This window comes from Prenolepis imparis, unplaced genomic scaffold (genome assembly GCF_030444845.1).
Source record: "Prenolepis imparis isolate NDT839.2.m4 unplaced genomic scaffold, iyPreImpa1.0 SCAF_2, whole genome shotgun sequence".
NCBI classification, from domain to species: domain Eukaryota; kingdom Metazoa; phylum Arthropoda; class Insecta; order Hymenoptera; family Formicidae; genus Prenolepis; species Prenolepis imparis.
The window spans coordinates 14,343,728-14,365,762 of record NW_028141160.1 but is presented as its reverse complement, the minus strand read 5'-3'; the positions used below and the strand labels follow the sequence as shown (position 1 = coordinate 14,365,762).

The window sequence follows — 22,035 nt, the reverse complement described above, 5'->3', positions numbered from 1 at the left end:
CATAATATATATTATATCTATATAATATATATTATATAGATACAAAGAATTTTGCCTAATTATTTTCATACAACAAAATTATCTCATTATTTCGTCCTATGTCTGACTTAATCTAAACTTAACTCCTTGAATTCGTAATGAGTATAATTTACAATGTATCTTATACTTTTATATATATATATATATATATTTTATATATATATTTTATATATATATTATATATATATATATATAAAAGTATAAGATACACTATAAATTATACTCATTACGCATTCAAGGAATTAAGATTAGATTAAGTCAGACATACGACTTAACTCCTTGAATGCGTAATAAGTATAATTTCCAGTGTATCTTATACTTATATATATATATATATATATATATATATATAAAGAATTTCGCCTAATTATTTTCATGGAACGAAATTATCTCATCATTTCGTCCTATGTCTGACTTAATCTAAACTTAACTCCTTGAATGCGTAATGAGTATAATTTACAGTGTATCTTATACTTATATATATACACTAGCGGATCCTGACGTCGATAGCTCTTTAATGTTTGTTTTTCTTTATTTATATTTTTTAAACAAATTCAGCAAAACTGTTTCTTTTAATTTGCTAGGGGGGGGGGGGTTTAACCCCCCCCCCCTTTCAGGATCCGCCAGTGGATTAAATAATTGCTCAACGAAAAGGCTAAATATAGTAGGAAATTGTTGACCCGTACTACTTAGGGTCGATTGTTCCAACTTCTTGGTAAGTTTTACCCGACAGGTAGCATATTTTCGTCTCTTTTCAGATAAGTTCTAAAAAAGAGACGAAGATATGCTACCTATCGGGTAAAACTTATCAAGAAGTTGGAACAACCGGACCATAATCTATCTAAATTCTTACTTTGCGCTTAATAAATTTACGATATATAAAGTGCGTATAACTTTTTATTGTTTTTGATTGGCATTAATGATTTTATGCTCATAGCAGAGTAATTGCGCGACAGAAAGGCTGAATCCTTTCTTCTTCTAAAAAAGATATGTAAAATCGATACTCGCATATTTCAAAGTTTATTGTTGTCGCTTTCCCGCGATGCTTATTGGCTGTTAAGATTCGCGTTGTGTGTTTTATTCGTAGCATCGAGAGGCTGTCATCGCGAGAATTAGCTATTTGACAGTTTGTTCAGAATAAAATTAAATAAAATAATAATATTAGTTTTAAATAATATGTTGTAATACTTTAAACTCGATTAATATTTTTGACAGTTAGCAACTGATTTCTGTCAAAAAATATTAATCGCGGATAAAGTATTATAACATATTATTTACAATATATTACTATTTTAATATTTTTAACATATTATTCTTTTAAAATTTAATTAGCAAAGTAACGCTTTATTAATATTTCTTGACAGAAATCAGCTGATTAAAGCGTTAATTTGCTAATTAAATTTTAAAATAATATGTTAAAAATATTAAAATTGCAATATGTTCTAAATATTATGTTATAATATACCTTATCCGCGATTAATATTTTTTGACAGTAATCAGCTGATAACTGTCAAAAATATTAATCGACTTTAAAGTATTATAATATTATTTAAAACATATTATTGTATTCAATTTTATTTTGAAGAAACTGTTAAACTACTATCTCTTGCGATGACAGCCTCTCGATGCTGTGAATATAACGCACAACGCACAATGCGAATCGAAACAGTCAATCAGCATCGTGGAAAAAATACAACAATACTTGCGAGAATCGACTTACAATTAACATGCCTTTTTTTAGAAAGTGTATAATATTTAAAATTCGATTAATATTTTTGACAATTATAAATTGATTTTTGTGAAAAAATATTAATCGCGGATAAAAGATATTATAATATATTATTTAGAACATATTATTATTTTAATATTTTCAACATATTATATACATCCCCATTACCGTTATAGAAATGTTATAAAATAAACAATTTCTCACTCACCGATACGTACAGTAGCGGAGTTGTAATACACAGCACACATTGATCTGAAAATAAAATATTCAAATTATGTATATTATTGAAAATATCTGGATTTATATAATTATATTACTTTTTGTGTTTTATTTTCACTTTTATTACAAATTAAAAATTTTCTAGGATTCTTTTTTAAATCTATTAATCTTCATTATTCATTTTTTTTCTCATAAACACGCACAAATTAAATTATACGAACAAAAATGAAACCACTCTTAAGCGTAGTTCAAAATCCAACATCCAAGCTTTGCGCCGAAGCAACCCTCGTAGGACTTTTCATCCCCTTTTACGTGAGTGGAATCTCTTGGACAGCGAGATGCGGCTACGAGGACGCCTGCGCGAGAATAACGAGCGATTTCATTCTCGTTTGCGTAGCAACCCCCTCGATAATTGGTGAACGGTTCGATAGATAGGAGCGGTTGGTCGTAATAACCAGGAACATCATTAACACAGAAAGCCTTCCCGTGTCGGAGATGTGAAACATATATGACTATAATTCACATTGCCGCTCCCAGTTTCAAGCCAATCGCAAATCGTCGGCACGACAACAATACCTCTCGTCCCGCCATTCCGCCATGAGATTTTTCCGGCGTCATTATTGATCCTTGGCGAGACCACCGTTTACCTTGCTCCTCGAAACAGCGGAACTCGTGGGTGGCAGGAATTGGGTCAGGGCTAACTGAAAGTATGCCACGTTCCATTTTCCTGCAACGTCCCCGGGACTCCTTTATGGAAAGTCCGTATTTACGCCTCTCCCGAAAATACATCGCTTTACATGTTTACGCCCGTAAGTACAGAAACATTTCATTATATATATTATAGTAAATTTTAATTAGAGATCAAAATTAGATGCGAGGGATTAGAGGGAGCAATTAGAAAACTATTAATAACATAAAACAACATCGATTTATTCAACACAAATACTTGCACGTTATGATAGAGGTTCGTAGTAATGTATATATATATAATGATATAGTAATATTTATATATACACGAAATAAGGCACGTTCGATATTACATTAATTAAACGCGCGACGAGCGCCGTGCGCAGGAAACCTTGTTCCGGCGGTGATTCACGTTATTTTTTATTACTATCAATCTCATCTCCCATTCTCTTACGATATGCAACGTCCTTACCAAACGTAGAAAAAATGTTATATATATATATATAATCTGTATAAACTTCGTCGACATGCACTCGCGAGTAATCTGCTCGCTTCGGCCATCAGGACCGAAAATCGCGAAGTGGTTTCTCTTTCGCTTGAGATTATTCGCGACATACAATCACACTCCCTAAGCTATTCAACGTGTCTTGTGTCTCGCATTGGCAAAACTGCGGTTTCGAGAAACTTGATTAGTTCTAAGATGAAAACCGCTAGTTAGTCGTATCTAATTAAGCGCACACTCATACACGGGCTAACGCTAACTCGCTGCTTCTCTCTTTCTCTCTCTTTCTTTCTTTTACACAATTAAACATATGTTAACGCATTCACACATTCACGACTAATTACACGCGAAATCGCAAACCTGAAATGCGACGCGACTTATTTCGTCCACGAAAAGTGTGAACAGTAGCTACTCATTTTTCGTTGCGATTTCTGAACATCTTATTCGGCTGATTTTAACAGAATATATACGTACATTCTTTATTTTTTTTTTTATAAATAATTTCCTCTTTAAAAAAAATGTATACATAATATTTAAATTTCGATCGCTATATTTTCTCCTTCTTTGTTTAAGAAATATTAAATATATTTTTTTATACAATTTAACGAGAAAGAAATGGATATGTATAAAATTGCATCACATGATGAAACTCGTACAAAATTTACAAATAACACAGATTTTTTCAAAATAACAAAAACCATCGACGATGTCAAGTCTGCATATCTGTAGCGATATCTACGATTTTGTTGGCACGCAAAAATCATTTTTGTTGCGTCTTAAACTAGAATGCCTGAAGAAGAATTGCACGAAAGTTGTCAGAGATTACACCGTAATTATATACTAGATATTTTTCTAGAAAAACATCTTATAAATTTGTAATGATAACTAACAAGTGAAAAGACTTGTTAATAATCATAATCTCATTTTTTTTATTTTTAGAGAACTGTTATATGTATTATTCTTTTACAACGACTCTCGTTTGTATCGTGATATGTAGTTGAAATTATAACAGAAAATTCATGATTCTCTATAAAAGTATACTCTTTTTGTGAAGTATTCATTAGCAGATTTATACATCCAACTAATCGCCGATTCACAATCACGAGTCATTCGCATTCGCGACTGTCGAAAGCGAAGATAAGAGAAGTCCACGGATTAATAGCTCATATGCATGTTCACACATTTAGAACACTCCCTTAGACTTACTTAGGCGGTACTTACATCCTGAACTGGCATCAAGACATCATATCTTACACGAATGTACAAACAGGATGAAATTCGCCTGTGTCTTCGGAATGTTTCGCCGCTCTCCTTTTCCTCTAAACTTCTCTTAAAATTATCTACAAAAATCTAAATTAAAAACTAAAAAAAAAAAACATTTTTTTTGTTACGCCAAACGTCGCCATCTTCGATTAATCGTTTCGGAATCTGTTCTGGAATGCAAACTTTATCTTCGAAAAGATCGTAAGAAAGACTAACGTTGGGCGATCAACGAATGCCATCGCGGATCGTCGAATCGTCGACTGATGCAATATATGACGCATATCTGAAAACTATTCTTTTAACATGCAAAATAATGTTAATGATCTATCGAAATTACCATACATACGTTTTTGCGGAAATGAATAGTAGATATCTGTTATTTGTATCTGCACTGACAACAGATACAAACAGCTATCGTCTTAAAATTTCCTCGAATATCAACCAATCGTCAGAGACAAAACTCGTCAAAGTTGAGAATAAACTATCTTCAAATGCGAGATGCATGCTGTTTTGTAAGTCGTTGCGTGATAGAACAAATCCAGTTTTTCTAACGCAGCTTGCGTTAAGAGAGTTATAATTTCGTCGCGTTTCTTTCGAACTCGCACATGGCACTCTGAGTTAATAAAAGGGTATGACTGCGCAAATATCGTCTAATACGATCTCCTTAAATCATTCGGTGCACGCGATTACAGGTTTTCTTTAACGGCGATACGTGCTCGTTATTTTAATTGCACCGAAGAGTTTGCCACTAGAGTTAGAACAAGCTCTCTTACGACGAGAATATTTTAAATTTGGCACTTGACTCTTTCTAAAAGATAACCATTGCATTTGTTCAGACTTATCGAAGACATTTTGGAGTTTGTTCTTGAGAATTGTGTCGGCGCGATATAAAATATATAGAAGGAAAAGAAAAATTACCCACTACATCTACTCACTTTGTCATCCCTACGGGCAATCGACGATTCGCTCGCAAAAATCGATACGTTCCTGCGATGGCACCGAGTATCCCGCTTCCTTGATCCTCGTGGAAGCGCGAACGATCAGCGAACGAAAATGATGATCGAGAGCCTATTCGAAGGTCGATACGATCACGTTCGTTCATGATCCTATCCGGGCCAATCTTTCGCAATACTATGAAATACTTAACAACTACAACTCAAGTCAACTTACCACGTGGCGCTCAAAAGTTATTCTAATTAAATGCAATTTCTTGAGTAAAAAATTTTCTAAGTATATTGTCCTCGCGAATGTTTCGTTGCATCGCGATCTTCCGCTTCGTTCTTCACGTTTCGATCTCGCCGATGAAATGAACGAATTTTCGTCAACAATTGTTTCTCGACGAATATCTAGGAATCGGATCGTGGAGTTTGCCTCGATCGTTCAAGCGATCTGGAATGGTTTCGCAGGAGATTTCTCCTCGATATTACGGAATTGCGAGATATTTATCTGCCGAAGCGAGTCTTGGCGATCGAGTATCGTTTCCCTGGCAGCCAAGATGGTCCACCGACCTGACCAACATTATTGTGCGAATGACGACGTGAAAAGGCGCGGTATCACAGCTTCGACGGGTCGTAATTCTCGAAGGACCATCTCTGTCTCGGTGCACTGTGTGAGCATTCTTCCATCACCAGTTGCTGCTTGCTCTCTGTGATTGCCAGACACTTGTCGCTGCTGCCATGCCTGATGTGATTAGTCTGGAAAAAAATAAAAGGAAAGTCGTTTGAGTTTTTTTCTTTCACGAAGAAGAGTTTATAAATAGAGGATCCACTCGAGAATTAATTTTTTATAAAAGTATCGAAGACAAGCCATTACCTGAGGACTGTAGATCCATTGTTGATTCCCTTTACTACCGTGGCAAGGATAGAGAATTACGTCGCTGCCGCTGTAGTCCAGGCACGATTCGTCCCGACGTATTTCACCCGTCTTACTGAGCATCCAGTACTGCAACAAACAATCTCTATTATTGTCTCCAGAATTTTGACATTACAGGCCTGCCTACGATCGCTGATTCTGACAGATGTCACAATGGAAAAAAAAATTGCTTAAAAAAGGGAAGAGTGCCTTTAATAAAATTGATATATACAAAAACATTTGATTATCATACGCCATACAAAGCGCGAAAGAGTTTGAACAAAACAGGAGTTGGTTTTTAATAAATTTCTCTCGATAATGTATTTTTTACAAAGCGTCCACGCCCGCATTACTGCGAATCTATATACCTACCCCCGGAACAAGGATATTTACAATCGCGGCAATATCCGCATAAACCGCGAGAACGCACAAAAGTGTAAAATTATTGGAATCTGCGTTTGTGATCTCGTCGTATTGCGCGTGAAAATAAGCGTCATGTTTTCGCGAAAGAAAGAGATTATGGTGCGCGGTGGCTGCGGGTAGACGCGGATTTTCGCGGTGTTACAGGACGAGCAGGATCGATTTACACGCGCAGCTCGTAAAATAACGTGTCACGGGGGTGCGAGCGAGAAATGTGCGGCTAACAGTTATTCACCGCGGACGCCGATTTAGATTCGCGCGAAGTCGGGAAACGCGTCAAAGCGAGAGCCGCCGCGTTCATAATGACCACCGATAATCGAGTCCAGTGGTCCTCGAAATTACACTCATCTGACCGCTCGCGCCGGTCGCTGTTTGTGCAATTTCAGCCGCCTGGAATTGACAGCGAACGCCGATGAGCCGCGGCGTGTCGCCCACCCTATAAAGGGCGACTGACTCTTGGAATTTATGCGCGATTCCATTCTCGCGGATTATAATCAAAGGCGCGAATTTGTACAGGTCGAAGAGAGACGAGTTTTTATTCGAGAGAAAATTTAGGAAAGAAACGCAAGAGATTTTACACGATATATACCTATGAATGAATGGAGCGAGAGAAAGCTCGTTGCAAATCTGTACATATATATTCGCGGTCGTAATTATCACTAATTTAATAGCGGCAAGCGGGCGCAGACTATGAATTGGGACCGCGGCCGTCAGAACCATCGAGTCGACAATATAATTGTTTTGAAGTGCTTTACAAGTATAATTAGGGATAGTGGACACGGGATAACGAGAAGCAAGCATTCACTGCACACATGCATCATCAAGCATCGTTAGCCATGCACGGCCCGCGTTCCATTCTGCCTGAAATTCTCAAATCAGAGCATGTTATATCGCGTTGTCTGGAGTATAATACACATATATTACATATGTTATACACTCTACACGCACATACATCTTATTATTTATCGCATGCTTATCTCTACAATAGTTGCATTGTACTTTTTACGGTAAAAAGGGGGAAAAAAATACAAATGTGGTAGAATAAATGAACGATAAAATAGTCATCGACGTTTTATTGGAATTTTCATGAAAAATGCATGTATCAGTTTGTGTATCGCGAACGATCGCGAGCTTCGTAATTACAGCGTGACAGGACGCGATGTTTATATCATGATCTCCGAGCACACATAATGCCGATGATAATTCTGTACACGCGCGTAGCCCAGATATATACGCATTGTAGCCGCCATAAACTGACCAGCCGACGACCGCAACCCGGCTCTCTATCTCGCGCGATGCACTCGCCTTCTATCCGATGATACGATTATTCATCTTCCATCATCCGCGATCGCGACTGATCCCGGATCACCGATGCGCATCCCGCTCCGATGCCGGCCTAACGTGATGCACACGCTATACGAAGGGTTTGCGACTTTATCAGCGTCACGCGGGTGACGACCGAAAGCGTAATTGCCGTGAAACCGCGGCTTAATTGCGAGGGCCAACAGCTAAATTAAAGCAGCGCTTTACCAGGCTAAGCAAGCTCCGACCGATTGTGTTTTTGGTTGCAACCGGTTGCCACGCTTGTTAAACGCTTGGCGTTTCCATGCGTACATGTGTGTACTTGTATATGTATATGTATACATGAGTGAATCACGGAACCATCCACGTACGTGTGTATACGTTCTATTTCGCGCGGGTTTTAATAATAGACCGCGCACCAGCGACCGACGAGTGCCAAGGAATAAGATAAAACGCGAATTTACGAGGCAATGCGAGTCGAGTAGCGGCAAGTGTAAGCTAATGAAATTGTTGCTAATTTTGATGTATGTATATACCGCTGATGCAATGAAAAGAAAATGCAAAAACGACCAGACCATTATACCTCTTTGCATCTATTACACATGACATATTTATTTTCTGAATCATTCTTCGTCGCGTCTTTTCGTCTCGAGATAAAATTATATGATAAAGTATAAAGAAGGAAGCGTTTGGAATATTTACAGCTTGACGAGTCATGGAAGGTCAATGATTAAAAAAAAATCAACCTTATATACTATTATATATCAACGTAAGAAATAATGATAATCCACGAGTAGTATCGTGCCAAAAGGCAGCGAGGTCATCGCACCGAGAGGGTAAGTAGGGACATGGATTGATGGGCACCTGCACCAGATTAGCGACGCTACTAATCGCGTCGAGACGCAGGGCGATTAGTGGCGAGTTAGAGTGCACGCGAGCACACAGGTGTTCCAAGATTCAATCTTTATACAAGTCGCATTGTATCTCTCGACTCCAAAGCCATAACATTAGACCAGCTGCATCTGTCACCCATCCGTCAATCGGTTAGAGAAGCCACGAAAGAAAAAGAGAGAAAGAGACTTCACACAGTCGAAGTTCTATGGTTTTTTTTTTTATTTGACGTTCGAGATTATATCGTCGCGACGATATTCGTGTACCTGATTGCCGCCTTGACGGTGACAGGGATACAAGCCCACCGGTTGATGCAGGTCTTCCGATTTCCCAGCTGAATCAATGCATATGCTGCTAGCGATCTGCCTAATCTGTGTTGGAGAATTCAACAGAGGGTTCACACGATTACTGGCAGGTAAAAGACTCGCTATTACTCACTCTATGTTTCGTGCAGGCGCACGATTTTACCTATTCGCCGCTTATTCGAGAAATCCAAGCAGCTGGAAGCGCGAGCAAATATACACACATATAGAAACGCACGCAAATTCTCACACACACACACACAGAAACATAGGACAAACGCGCGTGCGATTAGGTACTCGTCATTGAGGAAATGATAGCAGATCGATATCACCAATGAGACGGAAACTCGATTTTCTAGTAATTTGGTATGTAACTTCGATCAGAGCTCCGCGATGGAATTATGGGACGCACATTTCGAAATGAACGATCCATGTGCGTTGTTTACTCACACAGGATTATACGATAATAATTAGGCTAAATACCAGTAGAGTCTGACTACTAACAAGCATTGTTGTTCGATGGTTGAAAGCTATAACAGCCGGCCTCATATATCAACCAGTAGAATGAGATATATCGGCCGCTGTTATTATCATATTACTATAGTTCATCAAACTGTTAAAACTCGTTATTGACATATTCTCTAATAAATTAAAGTCATTAAAATTTAATTATATATAATTTTTTAGTTTAAATTTCTATTTGTATCACGTATTGTCAGTTTTAACACTGCTGTGCAACAACGTTTCGATATCTCGAAGCTTCGTGCCAAATACCACCAGCGATAGCGGATAAAAATTTTGAGACCAAACAAAAAATTCAACAAAAAATCGCGTTTCCGTTTCAAACTTTATATGCATACACATTTTTACACATCAAGCGCGGACAGGCGTTTCGCGGGACAGTGTGCTTTATGACAAAGGATGTTCTTCGTACATCTGATTGTGATGTCTATTGTACCTGATTTCCACCCTGTCGATGGCAGGGATAGAGTCCGCATGGCTTGTGCAAGTCGGCCTTGCGAGCAGGCGAATCCAGACAGGTGTTGCCGCCCTCGCCGAGGTTTCGGACCTGTTTGTTATTAGTAATTTTTTCGGACATTAGTGTGTACCCGCACCGTTAGTAAAAGACCCAAAAGATAAATATATATATATACACGCATTAATAAACGAATCGTATATGTGCTGAGAAAAGAAAAGCATCGTCAATGATGTTGCATTTATAATATATATTCTTGATAGAGAGATATTTTCTCGACCTGACATTTTATCGCAAAACTTTTGAATTAAAATAGAAAATTATTCTCTCTTGGCCGAATTAATAAAATGCGATGAATATATTATTTAATTTGAAACGTCGATTATATATAAAAACGCTCTGACGCTGCTTTACTTTAATAATAGAGTATAAAAATACACTCCCGACGTTATAGATCGCTTCTCTATATATCTGAAAGATAATTTGATTAAGACAATTATGGATTATGTGCACACTTTGGGAACAAGATTCATTATTCCATGCATTTCTGTATCTCTTTCGCAATAGAATATGAAAAGGGCACAAAGCCAACCTCGGCTCCGTGCGATTCTATTTTTTTTCCTCCCCTAGTACAGATTTGCTGCATGCCTGGAAAATGCAGGACCGCACAGACCGCATGGAGCTGCGTTCTCCAAATAGACGTTTTTTCAAATAGATGGAAACAAATCGAAAATGAGGAATACTCGTATTTTGTTCGGTCCGACGCATGTGTGTGTTCGCAACCGAACTTTCGGCGTGTGCCCGTGTAAAAACACACCCCGTGCATATATATATGCACACACATATATGTATGACCGCGTATAACAGCAGGTGCATTCGGTTAGGAAGCTCGGTCAGCAGTCCTGATTACGCTGCATGCAAGAATTCTGTGGTCGTTGCAGTTTCAACGTGAACATCTTTATCCCCTTCCCCTTTCCCCGTTTCTCTCGCCCCCCGTCGTAGGAATCGTCGTCCTCGTTGTCGGCTGACTGGAATAAAAACTCGTGATTTATAGCCGGGTATCCTATGGAGGTCGATAAAATTTCAAAAGCTCCTGTGCCCCGGTCGCCGACATTATTAAAGGGCAGCTCGATGATTCTTAGTGAACTCGAATAATGCGCGATATAGTATTTAGACAAACTTTATAGTCTCGAGAAAGGAGTTGGAGGAACTTGGAATAATATAATGCCACGGAAAGTCACGCATTTCGGACATTTCCTGAATTTCATATCTCGTTACTTTATAATCCGATGAGGGATGTCTCTCCTTCGCTTTACCGACAAATCCCGCTTTCATCCATATAGAGAGAAAAAAAAAAGTAAATAGTAAATCTCGATGATATTAAGCGGTTGCTGAGAATATTCAGAAATATTCAAGAATACTGGAATACGTTGGAATATATACGTTCGACGCGAGATCGGGCAATGGTCGGATAAAATTCCGCCGTGTCGCGTTTTTATGCATCCTATGCGATTTTGCATAGGAAATCCATGCAGTTCGCGTAGAACGACTCAAAAATCGCGTATACCCCCCGGAGAAATATGCGCCCACCCCGTGCACGTACGTAGAAACACGTGCAACCGAAATTATTCACGTCGTGTACGATTTTCTGGACGGTCGTAGAGCCGTGTGAACTATAAATCCAGTCATCCCTCCCTTCCCTACGATAGGGAGGCCGAGCGGTGATTTAGCCGGTTTTCTAGAAGCAAATAAAGAGGAAAAAGAAGAGAGAAAAAGAGAGAAAGAGAGAGAGAGAAAGAGGAAAAGGGACACAGTAAAAGGCGGCGAAAATGAGAAATTCAGACAGGGGACAGTAAGGACATAAGTTTTGTCGGGCGAAATTGTTACTTCACGGCGCGAAATGAATTTCCGAATTCCTTGTCACACAGATTTTGTTATTACAAAACTGCCGACTAGTTGATAGTATTAGTGAAACGTGCTCGGAATTCTGATTACATTAATAAACCCTGGAATTTCGAATAAGTCGAATCATTATCTATCTCGAGAAATGTGCCCTCGCATCAAAAATACTGTATCTATATGTAGAAAAATATTGATTATTTCATACAGATAATTTTCGCATATTTTATATATATATATATATATATATATATATATTAAAAATTCCACAAGTTATTTAAAATTATGGAATTTAAAGATTCATATTAAAAGCGAAAAAGAGTAATAATTAGATTAAAATTATATATGTATAATAATTTTTGAACCTCTTCAAACTCTTATGTATTATATGTTAGAAAAATACAAATAAAAAATTGTATCAAGTTGTTAATTTACAATTATACGAGAAAATAGATTTGCGAAAAACGACGCGTATAAATTTATACCCCTTTCCTATTCTCCTATAACGCGTGCAAATTCTCTCGACGCAGCAACAGTATAGAGAAGAGAGAATGGTCGCGTGTGAATAATCTAGAATCGGCAAGAACATCAGTTCACGTCGGGCAACTTAAGCGGCGAAATGGTTATTTTCGTGACGCGAATAGCATTCCAAAGTGCACGTAAATGCTTCTTCGCGAAAATGTGCGCGCCCATCCTTTATATGTTCCTCTTTTTTTCCATCGCATTTTTTTCGCGATGCTTCCTTTTAGAGTTTTCGCCCACTCGCGGATACCGATGTCAGTATGCTTGGACAGAAAAAGAAAGGGGAAAGAGAGAGAGAGAAAAAAAAGGAAGCGTACGGGGAGTACAAAACGCATTCCTTGCCCCATCCTGGCGAAAACGTGAGTGGATCGCAACAAACGACAAGGCGGGAGGGTGAGACGAGGGTAAAAAGAGGGGAGCTGGTCGATATCCGAGCCCCCCCGAACTATTCCGGATTCCGTTGCTTTTTATTATCATGTTCGATCGGAATATTGCCTTCGCACGGTGGAATGGTGCCTGTGCATACCGTGCGTCATGTCGACAGCGGCGTGAAATTGTGATTGGCGAGAATCGCGGTACACCCCATGACCAGCGGTTTTTGTCTCGCGAATAACGCGACAGAGTGCCGCAATTTGCGAGCGCGTAATTTGCCACGCGTGAGCATTTATTTCAACATCGTTCTATCTCCGTCAGCAAACATATCGCACACCGCAAAATAGGGCGCAATGAGATACAAAGAGATGGGCGATCTATCATTGTTCTAATTTTCTTTTTAAGAGTACACATAGAAGAGTTGCAGATTGAAAATTACGCGAAGGGAGAGAAAACTAAGTCGTTATCTCGATGCATATTTTGATCCTAATTGCGATATTGAATATAACTTGCAATTACAAATATATATTGAAGGTTTTATATTGAAGCGCATCCCATTTTTGTAGACATAATGGGAAAACAATGGAAGCTGAATGTGCATTATTTCAAAATCTTCTTTCTTGCGCAAAATATATTCAACTACACCAAGACCAATATATAAAAAAAATGAACAAATATATGTATAATATATCTTCTTGATAAATGAATGCTCTTTTAAAAAAAGATTATTCTTTTTTCAAGTTTATTTTGACGCGAAATATGTGCTAATTTATCTTTCGAATTGTGATTGTCAATAGAATGATCGTTTTGTAAATTGCGCTCTGTCCTATAAGTCCTTGCCAGATCTGACAGAGAGTACGGATGATATGTCACCGGTATGATCTCCGGAATTATAAAAAGCCGAAATATATTTCCCCGATAACACACGGAGCAACGACGAGTCGCTCGCTCGAAACTTACCTCCAGAATTTCCGGTACAGCGAACTTTAGTACGCCCGGTTATCTTGTACGGCGTGCGCGGAGATAGCGCGAGGACTAAGATGATCCTGATACGAGAAATTCAAGCGAAGTGTGAAGATAACGAGACGGGTCGAGACCGTGCACGGGCGTGAAAAAGAGACGACCGGGGTGAGAAAGTGCGCCCTCCCCGGAAGGGAGACAGAGATAAATGAGAGAAAGAGGAACGAAGGCACGAAGGCACGAAATATTTGAGTCGCGTGACACTATGACGCGTGTAATGCAAGCCGAGGTTTAAGCCGCTAAAGAACGCCACGGTTCCTCTATATACCGGATGGAGAATGGGCTGGGGAAAGATAATAGAATGCATTATTCAATAACGTCGTGATTAATTTACGACGTAATCGAAATTTGCATCGCGAATGAAATGTGCAACGAGATGTTAAAATGATATAATATTTCGATAACGAGACGGAGAGAGAGAGAGAAAGAGAGTTGAACAATTAAATTAATGGAACTGAATTTTGTGTGACATCGCGAATGACTAAGTGCATCACTCGATCATAAATGATACGTCAGGTATATATATATATATATATATACATGAAGTTATATTTTCGTTATACATATATTTCTGCCGAGTTCTCCTGAGCGACGTGTCCTACTTATTTGAAGTTTACATTTTGCCGGGAATAAAAAGTGCGAGGAAAAAGGCTTTCCGCACAAGTGTTTTACTTTCTTCGCTTTCTGCGCGTTGAACACTGCGTTAAACACGGGCGCACCGGGCGGTTACCGGGTTAATGCACCGCTGACTTATGATAAAATTAAAGGAACAAAAGGAAATTGGGAGAGGAGGAGAAGAATGATGAAGTATGAAATATTTCTGTCGCGTGACGTTGCAATTTATCCGATGTCGGTGTAACGTCGTTAATACCCGGGCTGCCTACGTACCGTGACTTTGTCACGTGCTACGTGCGAAGAGGGTAACGTGTGTAACGATCCTCCCGCACAAACCAGGAAGGCGGATTTATTCCCGACGATGTTTGCAATCATTTCGCAATTACGAACGCATAGCGAAACCCCAGCCAGCGGCGGCGACGATGACTAACACATGGCGAAAATAAATTGCGAAATAACTAACAGTCTGCCACACGAATCGCGTACACATTCGTCGAAATGAATTGATTAATAAAACACGTCAACAATATCGGCGGCGGCGGCGACGACGCCGATAAAAGATTGATTAAACGCGGTAACTGAGATTGGAAACAGCCGTGAATAAATCACGCGTCGATATAAATGAAACGCGCAATATCGAAGATAAATTTCAATGTCAAAATGCAACATCGGAGACCAATTATACGCCGCAGGGTTTCATCATATTATTATAAACTTGGCAAAACTCTCCAAGATTCATTCTTCTTTTTCCCCCTCGCGTATCTCACGAACGGATGTTACGATTTGACAGCCCCCATTTCCGGATGTAACGACGACAATATCGTCATCGACAATCGTCATCCCGCAATTATGGATGCATCGAGACGAAATGTAGCAGGAGCTTGCGGGGAAGGGACAACACGACGGGAATAAATCTTTCGCGTGATTGATCATCCGCCATGAATCGCCCAAGCCGGGCGATATTAATGCACTATCAGTCGTGACGGGTTCGCTCGCGTTGTACCCCGTGTGTAGCTTTGACGATTCTGTCGTTCGTCGCCTCTCTCTGCGCGATATTTATGCGCTCGTTCTTTTTTTTTTTTCAAACGGATCGAGGTTTACGGAAGGAAGGACGGAAGGGGGGAAAAAAACGACGAATTGACAGACCCTCGCTTGAAATTTCGCCCACGCCGAGATAACCGCGTAGTTTGCTACTCTATATAACGTTCACATTTTTCTTTCTTCTTCATTCATTTCACTCCTCTCGTTTCTTTTTCCTACGGCACGGCGAATCCCGGAATATGGAGTTCGACAGTCGGGAATGCCGTAAAATCTGGCGGGGCGTAACGACGTAGTACGAAGAACGATCTGGTCGATTGGTTAATAAAGTTGCGACTGGATATTTTATCTGATATTCCTATACGTTCATTTTTTTAGAGCCATATTCAAGAAAAATTGAGAGAGATACAATTGATCAAATACGAATTCAAATACGAAAGCGAGATTCCTTTTCTCGTCGCAAAATTATTATCACAAGAATCTGATTTCTCCTTGCTAATAATTTAATTATTTTACTCTCTTTGCAAGATATATATATAATATATATATAATAAAAATATAATTATATTTTTAGCAATAAAAAGAAAAAATATATGAATAACTGATTATATACCAGCATGTCTGATTATATCCGACTTATTCCACTGAAAAATATGGCCATTCGACTTTAATTTTTTTTTATGTAAAAAATGACATTTATATCAACATGAGATTTAATATACGAATAGATATTCGAAGAAATATCAGGATTGCTTTTACAAAAGCGTGAAAGATAACACCCTCTCGTGAGAGGATTTGCTCTGTAATTAAGTTGCATCGACAATACCGTAGCCTAAGAATACCGATCCGTGTAAATCGATTTCCGATTGTATGTCGGGCAAGCCTTCACTCGCGATCCGATCACGATTGCGGTGACCACGACGCACATTGTTTCGCAATCAAAGGGGCATTGTTTCCAGCGTCGTGTCCGTTGATATCAATCAACGCCTCCGCTGCCAATATTCACGAATGCGAGAGAAAATATATATAATTAACAGAAGGGCAAGGTTTTACCGCTTTGCGGCCCTCAAGTTTAATTTATCGGAACTGTCGCGTCTTTAATAACTCATCATTAAAAAGTTAACTGAAAAAGTTATGACGCAGAAAGCATTATTCTTCGTCAAAAATAATGGCATTACACATCGCGATGAAAGGGATACTCGAGACTTTTCGAGGGAATGATATAAAGGAAAAATAATTCGACATTTCCGGCGACTCTATCTCTAACCGACTACATTTCCGTTCACGAAAAGCCTTCGAATGTCGTAATCCGACACCTTGATGGATCAAAGCCGCGGTAACATCGTTAAAGTAGGAACTAGTCGTTCCCCATCGTCTTTTCCGCTTTCCCTTCTTGATTTCGGCTGACGGTATTTCTCGAGAGCTCTTATAGCTCGCTAGAAAAAAAACCTCGAAGAGAAGAATGTGAAATAGTCTTACCTCTCCTGAGGCGACCGCCTCGCCCGGAATGAAGAGTTCTGGGTAAACGCTGTCTAGGTACCACTTGAACGACTTGCATCCCAGTTTCTTCCTAAGGGTCTTTCGCTCCGATACGTCGCCGTAATTTCCCTACGAAAATTCAATATGCAGCCAGGTCTCGGAATCATGCTTATCCGACAAAGATAAAATTGTGATAAAATGCGAGAAATTCATAGATATGTTATAATAAAAAGTTATTTAATTTTTTTATAATAATTATTTTATATTAATTGATTTTTTTATAATAATTATCAATTGTTAAAAATAAATGCGAATAAAATCAAGTTATAACTTGTAAGATTTTTTTATTTTTTAGGATAAGAGAGATATTCGCTGAAATCTGCCTTGTTTTAAATTAAATTATAGGCTAAAAGATTTAATTACTATAAAGAATACTATCTGTCTATCTGCCTTTCTCTTTACACAATAATAATAATATTCTTCTAAATAATAAAATGCCACTATCAACATCGGACTGTCTTGTGAACTTGTGTCTGACCCAATCGTTGATATTACTACTGCGAATCGTATTACTTGCGAATAAAAATAAAGGCATGTAAGCAAAGAACGATTTATATCATTATTTTATGAAGCCATCCATGAAGCCGACATTCTTGATAGATTCGATCATTACATAGAGCGGCGTGCTTACGGAAGCGATTTATTCTCTACGCTTCGATTTATCTCGTCGATTGGATCTCGACAGGAAAGTAAGAGCGGACAAGCATCAAGGATAAATGACAGATCGTTATAGAGGGGGACGAAAGAAATGTCCTTCAGAAGAGCGAGGACATGCGCGCGAACCTTAAAAGCACTTGGCACGTTTATAGCCCTTTTTTACGACGAGTCTTGGTCTACGATCCTCTCCATCATCGGCCACCTTTATCGTCATCCTTCATCCTATTTTTACCAAACCGCTCGGCCAATGTTTACGAGCAAGTTGGATTAAAAAAATATAGCCACGAAGCTTTATCAGTATACTATAATTCGAAGCAAAATCTTTATTTATAGTCAAAAATAAAGTATTATTAATTATTTATTTCTTTTTTTTCGCCGCGACTTGTACATTATTATTATATTATCCTCAAATGTAATGTAGTTTTTCTTTGTAATATCATTGCTGCATCTCTCTATGTTACAAAGATTTTACTCTTTATTTATGTAAATATTTTAATACTACATTTTTATTTCCATTTATAATAAATTATTATTAATCGCGAAAAGTCTTTCTCTTGTCTTTTAGTTTCCGACCCGAGTCTCGTATTGATCTGCCAGCGATGAAACGAGCTAGTCTAATTGTCCCCTCATTGCATTCTCACGTAGCGAAAAGTCATATACATATGAAAGGAAGGTTATACATGTGATACACAAGCACCTACCTTGTCGTGACCTATCCTCTGATAGTAGTACTTGGCGTACTCGTCCAGCCACACTTCGCTCAGCCTTATGCTGTTCCTCTTGAGCACGTTCACGCCGCTGCGCCACTTATAAGGCGAACGTTTCCTGAAGATGTGACCTACGTGCGAGCACGGCACGATTTCCAGGGTGCCTATGAGCGTATTGAGTTATTAGATTAACAAATTTTCGGCTGTTTATTACGTTCGTTGCATCGCTCGTTAATCCAAGAATCGCGTATAAAGATATAGAATATGAAATATTTGTACAAAAAAAAAGTATCAATATGTGCGCGATTATTACAAATTAAATTTAAACAATTAAATATATATGTGTATATAAATAAAAAAATAAGGTGTAAAAAACATTCTTACGTTAAAAATAAGAAGTGTTGATAAAAATGTTTCTATACTAGACGCGATATATAATTATTACTCTTATGTCATTATTCTTATGTCGGTTGAGCTAATTTAAAACTACAGTTTTCTAAATTGGGAAGAAACATATGAGATTCCTTTTAAATATTACTTATCAGACTGACCTCCACACATCCAGGTTTTGAACGATAATTCAAGATTTTCGCCGCCCCAGATGTCGAAGCCGCTGTCGTACGTGCCGATCCGTTCGAAAAAGGCTCGATCTATCGAAAAGAGGCCACCAGCCATCGTTGGCGACCAAACAGGTTCGGCCGGATTTTTGTGTCTCTTTTTCTCCCTCTCTGGCACCGCGTGCCAATTGAACTTGTCAACAAACATTAATATACATCAAGAATTCGTTTACGCAGATGTGTTTACGCAATTTTGTACAAAATTACCGTACGTTAAAATAATGTTATAAAATAAGAACGTTAAAAATATGCCATAACGTGTCAAAAAGATTATATTCTGCAGAAAAATGTGTTTCTTTTCAAATGAATTCTCGTTTTATATCATAAACAAATATGTGTATATGCAATATTTTATCTTAAATATTATTTATAGCATATCTTAAAATTTTTACGATTCCAAGCAAATTCAATTGCATGCCATCGAGACGGATGCATTCTCTATCGGCTATGGAGCTCGCGAAAGTAGCACGAAGATTTCGTTTACCTGAAGATTCCAATCGAATCCGCCGACATTTACGCCGCCCGAGTCGCGCCAGTGGTATTCTAGGGTGGTGTCGTCTATAACATCGATCACCGGACAAACTACCGTTGTCGGATCGCGTGCGATCCGATCCAGAAGAGGTTCCAACCAACCCTCCGTGCACTCGCAGTGGCTATCCAAATACGTGAGTACAGGCGCCTTGGCCGCCGCGGCCCCTAGCAAACGTGCCCTGATAAGGCCCTCCCGTTTATTCGCCCTGATAATCTTCACCTTCGGATAATTCATCATATAGTCTTCCAATTGACGTTTCAGATGAGCTGCGGAACAATTGATTTTTGTCACTCGCTATTTGTTCGCGAAATGTATGTCGGAAAAATAAAATAATGTGACACGCGCGCGTATGTGTCTGATGTTATTAATATATTTAATTAAAATAAATTTTTTACTCTGTACCAATTTAATTTTCTATATTTACATGTTTCTACATTGCGTATTCTCTTTCGTTGTATAAATAAATTCGTCAAATTTAATATTGTTTACACACACACTGTTCTCTATTTTTATTGAAATATTTTATAAAAAACACCAACATTTTCCATATTAAGCGCTTGTATAATTTATGGCATCTCGTAATATGCGAGATAGCATTATTGATGGGACCTTTCAGTCGTCTATAATACATCATAAAATTTACTAGAATATTAATTTTACGGAAAAACTTCATTGGTTTTCTCAATATCGTCTTTTAAATTTCTGCTTTCGATTGGAACATAAGTTACCCGCAGGATCTATGCTTCGGCGACGGATATTGCAACAATAAAACCACGTTGCTGCCCCTCCAGGTTTCTCTAACGTTGATTACATCCTTAATGTTGGATTATGGTTTATTTATGATGTCATTCGCAAGCTGTTGCGGCAACAACAATCACCCTTCCCATCCCAGATACCTTAATCACGATCGATCGATTTAATCGTATATGCTATATGTATTAGGTAGAAACAACGATAATCCCGTATAATGGCGTGTTCTTTATATTTATCCGGGCCATTAATATTTTATTGTTAACCTGATAAAAAAGTAACTACGATCGTAGCTTATAAATTCAATAAGGATTATATATGCTGAGGTGTCAAATTAATTTTTAATTTGCCGATAAGATATTTTAAGTAACGATTGGTTACAAAAGGAATATAATTTGCAAAATTTATATTCAAAAGTTTATTTATCAGGTATTATAATAAATAAGTTTAGCAATAATAATGAGTATAAATATCCATTGTCCGATTAGAAGAAAATTTATCGTAAGATTTTTAATCGTCGACTTATTAAAACGCACAAAGCCTAGTAGAAAAAAGAGTTTTCATATCGATAAAAATCGTGACTAAAAGGCTTCGTCTACTAATGTCACTTTAGCGGATGTTTCGCGGGGTGGTCTGTTATTTCGCGTTATTTCTGGGCAATCGTAGGCGAGATTTAGATTTATGAGACGCATCCGCCTATAGTTACGCCGGTCGTCGGGCAGCAATTAGCAGACATTCGTGATTTATTCTCCGTTAGATTGGCTTTATGAGGGACCGGGCCACTAATCCTAAGTCCCTACCCTGTAAGCTCGGTTAACTATAGATGCTATAAGGGGATTCAACGGATCAGCGTGTTTCGTGCAGGCGCAATGATTACCTAGGAAGACGTCCGTGTATTTGGAAATGATAGAGATGTCGGTTTCCCGATTTTATGAACCTTTTGGATAAATTGCGCGCTTGATGAGCTTTAATATAAAGTCATTGTACTCTTGCTTTTATCCCGCTATCTCTAACTCGAGATTTCGCATCGACTCGCGAAAAGAATTCCTTCTCTTCTCGTGCTGAAGTAGGAAAAATACAGCGGTCGTTGTACGGGGATCGCATCGGGTATATGAGTCGAGAAAATATTTCTCTCAAAAATACGTCCAAGTATGTTGGACGAAGCGCGGCTACCGTCGTTAACTGTACTCGAACGCGAAGAGATGGACCGTGAAGGATCAGAGGTCAGACATTTAATGCGCACGCAACTATAGCGTATATATGTACAATGTGTGCGCGGATTCCGCGCGCATTCCGATCCAAATTAATTTCTAATGAATTCCTCGAATACAGAGGCACGCATAAACCGAGCGTGGCCATTATTGCAAATTTCATTATGACTTTGCCGAGCCACATTGTGAGGCGCAGATAATGGAAACGCTCAAAGAGCACCCCAGTCTGTCCTCGTTGAGAGTGCTCATAATTAACTCCATAATTCTCGTCGCCAATCCCCTGTATAAAAGCTAATTATCGTGCATGCATTTTGCTGAGGAGGACTAAAGCCGTCTCTTGTAAAATTCATTACGCTTTTCTTACAAGCATTATAT

General features: G+C 38.5%; 1 protein-coding gene across 8 annotated transcripts in view; it reads right to left on the bottom strand.

The window, feature by feature from the left end:
• Positions 1-2,896: 2,896 nt before the first annotated feature.
• Pgant9 (polypeptide N-acetylgalactosaminyltransferase 9) overlaps positions 2,897-22,035 on the bottom strand; it is a 201,516-nt gene continuing 182,377 nt past the window's right edge. For 7 of the 8 annotated variants that reach the window (XM_083057830.1, XM_083057851.1, XM_083057846.1 and 4 more), the window contains 7 exons: positions 19,652-19,965; positions 19,102-19,300; positions 18,545-18,714; positions 17,127-17,255; positions 10,164-10,274; positions 6,252-6,380; positions 2,897-6,133 (listed from right to left, as the gene is read on the bottom strand). In XM_083057830.1, the coding sequence (XP_082913956.1) occupies positions 5,993-6,133; positions 6,252-6,380; positions 10,164-10,274; positions 17,127-17,255; positions 18,545-18,714; positions 19,102-19,300; positions 19,652-19,965 (1,193 nt within the window). In that variant the 3' untranslated portion in view covers positions 2,897-5,992. Of the gene's footprint in view, positions 6,134-6,251; positions 6,381-9,169; positions 9,275-10,163; positions 10,275-17,126; positions 17,256-18,544; positions 18,715-19,101; positions 19,301-19,651; positions 19,966-22,035 lie in introns of all 8 variants that reach the window. The other variant, XM_083057861.1, reaches the window with a different exon arrangement.